The 9,815-nt window shown below is 47.3% G+C and overlaps 1 protein-coding gene across 1 annotated transcript; it reads left to right on the plus strand.

The window, feature by feature from the left end:
• The first annotated feature begins 1,202 nt into the window (after window positions 1-1,202).
• Window positions 1,203-9,107, plus strand: LOC144611382 (beta-galactoside-binding lectin-like). The gene is made up of 4 exons (XM_078430453.1): window positions 1,203-1,229; window positions 4,684-4,763; window positions 7,733-7,895; window positions 8,958-9,107. Exons 1-4 carry the CDS (start codon window positions 1,203-1,205, stop codon window positions 9,105-9,107), a joined length of 420 nt encoding a protein of 139 aa, XP_078286579.1.
• Window positions 9,108-9,815: the final 708 nt, after the last annotated feature.

Raw genomic sequence — 9,815 nt, forward strand, 5'->3', positions numbered from 1 at the left:
ACACTAGGGACAATTTTAATTTTTTTTATTAAGGAAGGGGAAGTTGTTTAAGAATATTTGTTTTATTTGTACTATGGTGGTGGGTTTTGTTTTGAATAATTTAGTATTGTACATATTATTGTAAATAATTCAACAAAATATTGTTGGTTTAAAACAAAGGGACAACTTTATACAACTTACTGAAGCCAATTAACCTACAAACCTGCACATCATTGGGATGTGGGAGGAAACCGGAGCACCCGGAGAAAACCCACGGGGTCACACGGAGAACGGGCAAACTCCGTACAGACAGTACCTACAGTCAGGGTGGAACCCGGGTCTCTGGCGCTATGAGGCGGCAACTCTACCGCCTCGCCACCGTGTCGCCTGAGTTGCTTGGGAAAGCGCCACAGGACGGGGAGTGGATGGTGGGGACGGGGAGACGTAGGCTAGGCACTGCGGCCATTGGTGCAGGAATGAGACACGGATATGATCACGGGACCAGGATCAGAGCAGAGGTCTCAGAGGGTTGAAGGACGGGATTCTGAGTGTGTGGGCCAGTGAGAACCGGTGAGTCAGGGCCAGTGAGTGTGGACAGTGATCCAGTGTGGCTCAGTGAGAGTGCACAGTGAGCCAGTGGGTGTGGGACAGTGAACAAGTGTGGGTCTGAGTCAGGGCCAGTGAGCCAGTGTGGCTCAGTGAATGGGGCCAGTGGGTCAGTGTGGGAACAGCGATCCAGTGTTGGCTCAGTGAGTGAGGACAGTGATCCAGTGTCAGTCAGTGAGCCAGGACAGTGATCCAGTGAGGGCTCAGTGAGTTAGGACGGTCATCCAGTGCTGGTTTGTGAGTTAGGACAGTGATCCAGTGTGGGAAACAAAAGAGACTTCCCAATCCATCACTCTCCCAGTGTGGAAGTGTAACGACACGTTATCTGAACAAACCTTCCCCGCCAAAGGTTTTTGTTTTTTGACAACGTCACCTCCATCACTCATTCCCTTGTCTCCTTGCCAGCTCTTGGTGGGATGTTGCACAGGTGCCTATTGAGCTCTCACATTGGCTGTGAGCTACAAAGGGGAGGTGTAAGGGTGAAGCATTGTCGGGGCCGATCCTGAGTGGTGACCAGGCTGGGTGAGATTGCCTTTATAAACCAGGGTTGGGGAGGCCAGGCAACTTGTCCTCGCTTTGTTTCAACGAGCTGACTGCGCCCGTGAGCCACACGAACGATGGCGGAAACCAACAAACTTCAGAATGTGAGTACCGATCCCTCACCACCAGAGGTGACGGGGCAAAGGCAGGAGAATGGGGTTAGGAGGAGGAGATAGATCAGCCATGTTTGAATGGTGGAGTAGATGTGATGGGCCGAATCCCACTTATGATCTTAACCTGTAGTGACTTATTCGGCCAACGGTGAGGCTACTAACTAGTACACGCCAGTTTTTTTTGTGTAGGAAGGAACTGCAGATGCAGGTTTAAATTGAAGCCAGACGCAAAAAGCTGGAGTAACTCAGCGGGACAGGTAGTGTCTCTTGAGAGAAAGGAACAGGTAACATTCCAAGATGCAGCACAGAAAGCCATAGGAGATCTTTCTTCCCTGTGGCTATCAAACTGCACATCTCCTCCCCCTGTTGTGGGGTAGACTGAGACTGACTCCCCCACCCCCCCCCCAAACTTTGCACATCCCCAATCCTTTCCACTCGGCACTTTAATTTCATGTTTCGTGTATTTTTTATTTTTTTTAACTGTTGGCAGATCAATTTCCTTCCTGGGATAAATAAAGTTCTATCATATCGTATCAGGTCGAGACTCGACCTATCTACGGTTTTAACTCACAGCCGATTTTTTACCTCAGTATCTCCGTCAGTGAAAGCAATCTCTATTAAAGAGCCTCATGGGTATAGAAGACACAAAAAGCTGGAGTAACTCAACGGGTCGGGCAGCATCTCTGGAGAGAAGGAACAGGTGACGTTTCGGTTCGAGACCCTCTTCAGACTGAGGGTCAGGGGGGTTGAAAGGGAAACGAGATATATAGATGGTAATACAGAGAGATATGGAACAAATGAATTAAAGATATGCAAAAACGTAACGATGATGAAATTGGGAGTGTAGAAAATAACTGCAGATGCTGATACAAATCGAAGGTATTTATTCACAAAATGCTGGAGTAACTCAGCAGGTCAGGCAGCATCTCGGGAAAGAAGGAATGGGTGACGTTTCGGGTCGAGACCCTTCTTCAGACTGATGTCAGGGGGGTGGGACAAAGGAAGGATATAGGTGGAGACAGGAAGATAGAGGGAGAACTGGGAAGGGGGAGGGGAAGAGAGGGACAGAGGAACTATCTAAAGTTGGAGAAGTCAATGTTCATACCGCTGGGCTGCAAGCTGCCCAAGCAAAATATGAGGTGCTGTTCCTCCAATTTCCAGTGGGCCTCACTATGGCACTGGAGGAGGCCCATGACAGAAAGGTCAGACTGGGAGTGGGAGCCACCGGGATGTAAAGAAGTTGACATCTAGAGCAGCGGATACAATAGATGAGGTTGGAGGAGGTGCAGGTGAACCTCTGTCTCACCTGGAAAGACTGTTTGGGTCCTTGGATGGAGTTGAGGGGGGAGGTAAAGGGACAGGTGTTGCATCTCCTGTGATTGCAGGGGAAAGTGTCCGGGGATGGGGATGAAATTGGGAGGTCAGGTTAAGATGTACATGACATTGGTGAGGCAACATCTAGAATATGGGCTTCAGTTTTGGTCACACTGTGACAATAGGACAGATGTCGTCAATCTGGAAAGGGTGCAGAAAAGATTCACAAGGATGTTTCCTGGACTCGTGGGCCTGAGCTATAGGGAGAGATTAAGCAGACCAGGACCTTAATCCTTGGAGCGCAGAAGGTTAAGGAGTGCTGTAGAGGTGTACGAGTACCAGTTTGAAGTGTAATGTCAAAGATAGACACAAAATGCTGAAGAAGGGTTTCGACTCGAAACGTCACCTATTCCTTTTCTCCAGAGATGCTGCCTGACCCGCTGAGTTACTCCAGCATTTGGTGACTATCTCCAATACACCATACAGATATAACCAGTTCATAGACACAGAATGCTGGAAGAACTCAGTGGGGCAGACAGCATAGAAAATAGGGTAGGGAGTAGGGCATTCGGCCCTTCGAGCCAGCACCGCCATTCAATATGATAATGGCTGATCTTCCAGAATCAGTACCCCGTTCCTGCTTTCTCCCCATATCCCTTGATTCCTTTAGCCCTAAGAGCTATATCCAACTCTCTCTTGAATACATCATTTCTGGACAGCATCTCTGGAGAAATGGATTGGATGACGTTTCGGGTCGAGACCCGTCTTCAGACTGAGAGTCAGGGGAGAGGGAGATGAGAGATATAGATGGTGACGCAGGGAGAGATAGAACAAATGAATGAAAGGTTGGAAGAGAGAGTTGGAAAAAGTAATGATGATAAAGGAAGCAGGCCATTGTAATGTCGACAGTTATTGACCGTGTTGCATTTTCCTGTTGCTTTAGGTCTGATAAAGATCATGTGTGTAAGCTGAGTGTATTGATGTTGATGCTACTACAGCTGGTTATGGTGGAGTGAGAGGGGCCCACCGTTTGCTCGGGGTTGGGATTTGAACCTGTGGCAATTCACTCCACTCACATCTGAATGTTGGTTTACACGGGGCTTTGTGTAGATTCTTTAATGTGTGCAGTGGGTGACAAAGTGGCATAATGTAGAACTAGTGCGAAAGGGTGATCGCTGGTCAGCACAGACTCGATGGGCCGAAGGGCCTGTTTCCACCCTGTATCTCCAAACTAAACTGAACACTAAAAGTTCTGCAGATGCTGATTTACACTCAAGATGGACACAAAATGGTGGACTAGCTCAGCAGCATCTCTGGAGAGAAGGAATGGGTGGCGTTTCGGGTCGAGGCCCTTCTTCAGACTGAGAGTCAGGGGGAGAGGAAGCCAAGAAATACGGTAGGGTAAGGTGTGAACACAACAGATCAAAGCAGTAGTTGATCAAGGAAATGTAGAATGGTTCATTGCTGACTGAGTGGAAGGTGACAAGGAGGCTTACAGTCAGTAAAATAATCAGGAGGACTGTGGAATTAGTCGAACTAGGGTGGGGAGGGACAGTGGGAGAGGGAAAGCAAGGGTTATTTGAAGTTGGATAAATCAATATTCATACCACTGGGTTGTAAGCTGCCCAAGCGAAATATGAGGTGCTGTTCTCATCCCTTCTCCCCACACATGCTGCCTGTCCCGCTGAGTTACTCCACCATTTTGTGTCCATCTTCGGTGTAAACCAGCATCTGCAGTTCCTTCCTACATCTTTTAGTGTTCAGTTTAGTTTAGAGATACAACATGGAAACAGGCCCTTCGGCCCACCGCGTCCGCACTGACCTTCGATCACCCGTTCACACTAGTTCTACGTTATCCCACTTTGCCACCACTCCCTGCACATTAGAGCCAATTTACAGAGGGCCAAATACGCCACAAACCCGCGCGGTCAGTGGGATGTGGGAGGAAACCGGAGCGCCCGGAGGGAACCCACGTGGCCGCAGGGCGAACACGCAAACACCTTGCAGACAGCACCCGAGGTCAGGATCGAACCTGGGATCTCAGGTGCTGTGAGGCAGCGGCTCTACCAGCTGTGCCACTGCACCGCCCTCTGATACTGTCGACTCAGGAAGCTTTTTCTTGCCCCCTCAGCTCATGATGTTGACTGGTTTCCAAATAAAGTCTGGTGGCTCAATCGAAGTTGAAGGAAGAATTAAATACACGACAATCAGGTAAGCGATGATTGTGGTTCTCCTGCTAATCACCATCTGTTTACACACTCACACATACACATGTGCGTGTGCGCATACGTATGTTTGTGTGTGCATGTGCATGAATGCGTGTGTAAACATATATATACATATAGCAATTTACATGGAGAATGGGGTTGGGAGAGATAGATCAGCCATGATTGAATGGTGAAGTAGACTTGATGGGCCGAATGGCCTAATTCTGCTCCTACAACTTAAGAACCACAGTTCACCACATTCTTTCCCTCTTGAGGTCACGCCTTCCCTGGCCCACAATGGGCGACCCTGCCTGAGATAATGTATCAGACACAAAATGCTGGAGTAACTCAGTGGGACAGGCAGCATCTCTGGATACTATGTACGGGTAATGTTTCTCTCCAGAGATGCTGCCCGTCCCGCTGAGTTACTCCAGCCTTTTTGTGCCTATCTTCGGATTAAACCAGCATTTGCAGTTCCTTCCAACACATGAGGTAATGTGTTACTGGTCCTGCTTTGTCCTGGTCTTTTCTCACCTCGTTCTCCTCCCTCCCTCCGCCCCACCCGTACCTTCAGTCTGAACGAGGGTCCCGACCCGAATGTCACCCATATTTTTTCTCCAGAAATGTCGCCTGAGGCGCTGAGTTCCTCCAGCATTTTGTGTCTATCTTTGGCAGACCTCCCAACATTTGATTTTACAAATCCATAATTTAGATGTCCAAAATTCAGAATTTTACATCAAAATTCATAATGCAACTTTTGCAAAAATAAGTACGCACGCCAAATGCACATACGCGCTGTGCTACATTCATGTGTGAAAAATGACTATTATTTCCACCAGTCTGCAGTTCTTGGACTACAAGTACAACGTCAGGCCTATCATGAGTATATTCTGCTATTTATAGAAAGGTTATTGAACAGAAATACTTTTTACAAAACAAAGAAAAAATTGTTTTGTTTTGTTTTTCTATTTTGCTTTCTCCTTACACATTGGTATTCTCTTGGTATTGAATAAAAGAACAATGGTCATAAAATGTATGACTAAGTTATGAAGAAAGAATTGATTTATGCGACTCGACTAAGCATACGGAAATACTTGTTGAAGTAAATTCGCACATTAATTGATAATTAGCCCAAAAAGGTGGTCATTGGCTTTTCTGCTGTGTTTTATATTTTAACCCCCGGCCGCAGGTTGCAAATTCAACCCACCAATTGGCCATGGAAGTCCCGATGAGGTCGAGATTGGCTGCCTCGCCCAGCCTAGGTGCCCCATTTTCGGGGAGACTTCCATGGCGCGTGGGGATTTCTTGCGGAATCCCTAGCGACCAAATTGACAAATTGCAATTACCGACTGTTTTGCGGAAAAATGTGAGGCAAAATCGGAATGGCGGAAATGAAATAAGAAAGTGGAAACTTTCCGCCAAATTCGGAAAGGGTGGGAGGGGTGCTTTGGTATAAACCAGCATCTGAAGTTATTTGTTTCTGTAGAATAAAATGTAATTACTGCAGGATTAACAAGTACTTGACAGTCAGCATGGACTCGCTGGGCCGAAGGGCCTGTTTCGGTGCTGTACGTTTGTAGGACTTTATCGCAATGCTGCTAAATATCTCTTTGAGAGAGAAAAAGATCTCAAATTCTCTCCTTGTTTCTATTTTTGTTCTGCCCCACTTCTCTCCCCCACCCCCCACCACAATCAGCCTGAAGAAGGGTCCTGACCTGAAATTCCGCCTATTTACATCATCGAGAGTCATAGAGTGATAGTATGGAAACAGGCCCTTCAGCTCAACTCGCCCACACCGGCCAACAATGTCCCAGCTACCCTCGTCCCACTTGCCTGAGCTTCGTCCATATCCCTCCGAACCTGTCCTATTCATGTACCTGTCCAACTGTTTCTTAAATGATGGGATAGTCCCAGCCTCAACTACCTCCTCTGACAGCTTGTTCCATACACCCACCACCCTCTGTGTGAAAAAGTTACCCCTCGGATTCCTATTAAATCTTTTCCCCTTCACCTTGAACCTATGTCCTCTGGTTCTCGATTCCCCCACTCTGGGTAAAAGAGCCCGATGTATTCCTCTCATGATTTTGTATACCTCTATAAGATCTCCCCTCATCCTCCTGCGCTCCGTGAAATAGAGACCCAGCCTACTTAATCTCTCCCTATAGCTCATACCCTCTAGTCCTGGCAACATCCTCATAAATCTTTTCAGAACCCTTTCAAGCTTGACAATATCTTTCCGCTAACATGGTGCCCAGAACTGAACACAACATTCTAAATGCGGTCTCACCAACGTCTTATACAACTGCAACATGACCTCCCAACTTCTATACTCAATACTCTGACTAATGAAGGCCAAAGCGCCAAAAGCCGTTTTGACCACTTTATCTACTTGCGACTCGACCTTCAAGGAACCATGCACCTGTATTCCAAGATCTCTCCGCTCTATAACACTACCCCAGAGGCCTACCATTCACTGTGTTGGTCCTGCCCTTGTTCGACATCCCAAAATGCAACACCTCACACTTCTCTGTATTAAATCAGCCATTCCTCCGCCCACCTGGCCAATCGATCCAGATCCTGTTGTCCTCCTGAGATGCTACCTGACCTGCTGTGTTAATCCAGCACTTTAGACTTTAGACATACAGCGCGGAAACAGGCCCTTCGGACAACTGAAGAATTGTCCCTATTGTGTGTAAGATAGTGTTCGTGTGGAGATTGCGACCAGCAATCTCTGCACACGAACACTATCTTACACACAATAGGGACAATTTACAATTTTTACCAAAGCCAATTAACCTGCAATCCCGCACGTCTCTGGAGTATGGGAGGAAACCCGATCACCCGGAGAAAACCCAAGCAGGTCATGGGGGTATCGTGCAAACCCCGTACAGACAGCCCCTTAAGTCAGGGTCGAACCCGGGTGTCTGACGCAGTGCAGTTCCTCATGTCTATTTTGATCATCCTTTGTTTCAGATTTGCAATTGATCTAGGAAAGGGACCAGGGAACATTGCAATGCATTTTAACCCACGGCTTTCTAATGACGACTCTAGGATTGTCATTAATAACATGGTCAACTCCAGGTGGAAGACAGAGCAGATTGAGAAATGCCCCATACGTAATAATGAAGATTTCAAGGTGAGAGTGAGTGTGATTTAGATTTAGTTCTGGAGATGTTGCCTTCAGCCTCACTCTGGCAACACAAATTGGAGGAGCAGCATCTCATCTTTCGCTTTGGGCAGCTAACAGCTCAGGGGTATGAATATTGAGTTCTCTAACTACAAGTCACCCCGGCATTCCCTCTCTCTCCATCCCTCACCCACCCGTCGTTCGTTCCCACCTAGCTACAGCTATCAATGACCTGTTTCCTTTATCATCGTTAGTTTTTTACATTTCTCTCATTCGTTTGTTTCTACATCTCTCTACATCACCGTCTATATCTCTCATTTATTAAAGATTATTAAGGGGTTGGACACATTAGAGGCAGGAAACATGTTCCCAATGTTGGGGTAGTCCAGAACAAGGGGCCACAGTTTAAGAATAAGGGGTAGGCCATTTAGAACGGAGATGAGGAAAAACCTTTTCAGTCAGAGAGTTGTGAATCTGTGGAATTCTCTGCCTCAGAAGGCAGTGGAGGCCAATTCTCTGAATACATTCAAGAGAGAGCTAGATAGAGCTCTTAAGGATAGCGGAGTCAGGGGGTATGGGGAGAAGGCAGGAACAGGGTACTGACTGAGAATGATCAGCCAGGATCACATTGAATGGCGGTGCTGGCTCGAAGGGCCGAATGGCCTACTCCTGCACCAATTGTCTATTGTCATTCCCCTTTCCCCTGACTCTCAGTCCGAGGAAGGGTCTCGACCTGAAATGTCACCTATTCCTTCTCTCCAGAGATGCTGCCCTTCCTGCTGAGTTCCTCCAGCATTTTTGTGTCCATGAACCGACTTGTATCTATGTGCCGGTGTATTGGAGATAGACACAAACAGCTGGAGTAACTCGGCAGGTCAGGCAGCATCTCTGGAGAAAAGGAATAGGCAACGTTTCGGGTCGAGACCCTTCTCCAGTATTTTGTGCTATCTTTGACATTACACTTCAAACTGGTTCTCGTACACCTCTATGAGATCACTCTAACTTGCGTTGGACCTACATCCGCTCTTGTGAATTCCTGACCTTTTGTTTCCCGTTTTATTACTTTGACAGATCCTCATTAAGTTCAACGGAGACAACTTTGAGATTGTCCTATCCAATGATGCCACAATAAAGTTTCCAAACCGCAGTGGCATGGATACACTGGAGACACTTTCGATCAATGGGGATATTCAGCTGAAGAGCGTGAAATGTAACAATTGAGGGGCCTTCCAATAAACGGGCACTTTTGGGGGTCTTTTAAAACATTTCGAGGGGAGAGTGGTTTTTCTTCCAGGAATTGGGTGTGGGGGAACTAGAACTAGAACATAAGGGGATGTCGGGAGGGGGCTCACTGCTCAATGTTTCGTCCGAGCTATTGGAACTCTTTGCTTGCCCTTCAGATGGGCGTCGAGCTGTTTCCATCTTTACTGTCCTGTCGCTACACCTGCCCTAGGGAGGAGAGGGCAGACTGGGAATCTCCAGGGGGCAGGGAATCACTCCATTCAGTGAGGGGCTTTGGTGCGGCCCAGGGTCTAACTATTCCCTCCACACTGGCCTTGCTCACTAAACGGCTTTGTCCTGAACTTGCCCTTCCACTGATTGATCATTGCACTGTGCAAGATGGTTTCACCAGGAATAATTTATTTTTCCTGAAGGTCTTAACTTGAATAAGTTGGATTCCATTGACTTGTTGGATGGATTGGCATTTGGAGGGATTGAGAATGGGGAGGTTGCTTCTACAGGGAATGTAGAACAGATTGCCCCCCTCTCTCGCGAGGTGTTGTGTAGAGAGCAGAGACCACATTTGGCCCATTTCTAGCCGTCATGGAACTTACAGATGCACCCAGTCTGCTGCTTCTCCCAGTTTGACCATTCATTCAATGCTATTGCCAGGGCTTGCTTTCCGACTCAAATGGCACTTTGTAAATG

The sequence above is a fragment of the Rhinoraja longicauda genome, chromosome 40 (genome assembly GCF_053455715.1).
Source record: "Rhinoraja longicauda isolate Sanriku21f chromosome 40, sRhiLon1.1, whole genome shotgun sequence".
Lineage (NCBI taxonomy): Eukaryota > Metazoa > Chordata > Chondrichthyes > Rajiformes > Arhynchobatidae > Rhinoraja > Rhinoraja longicauda.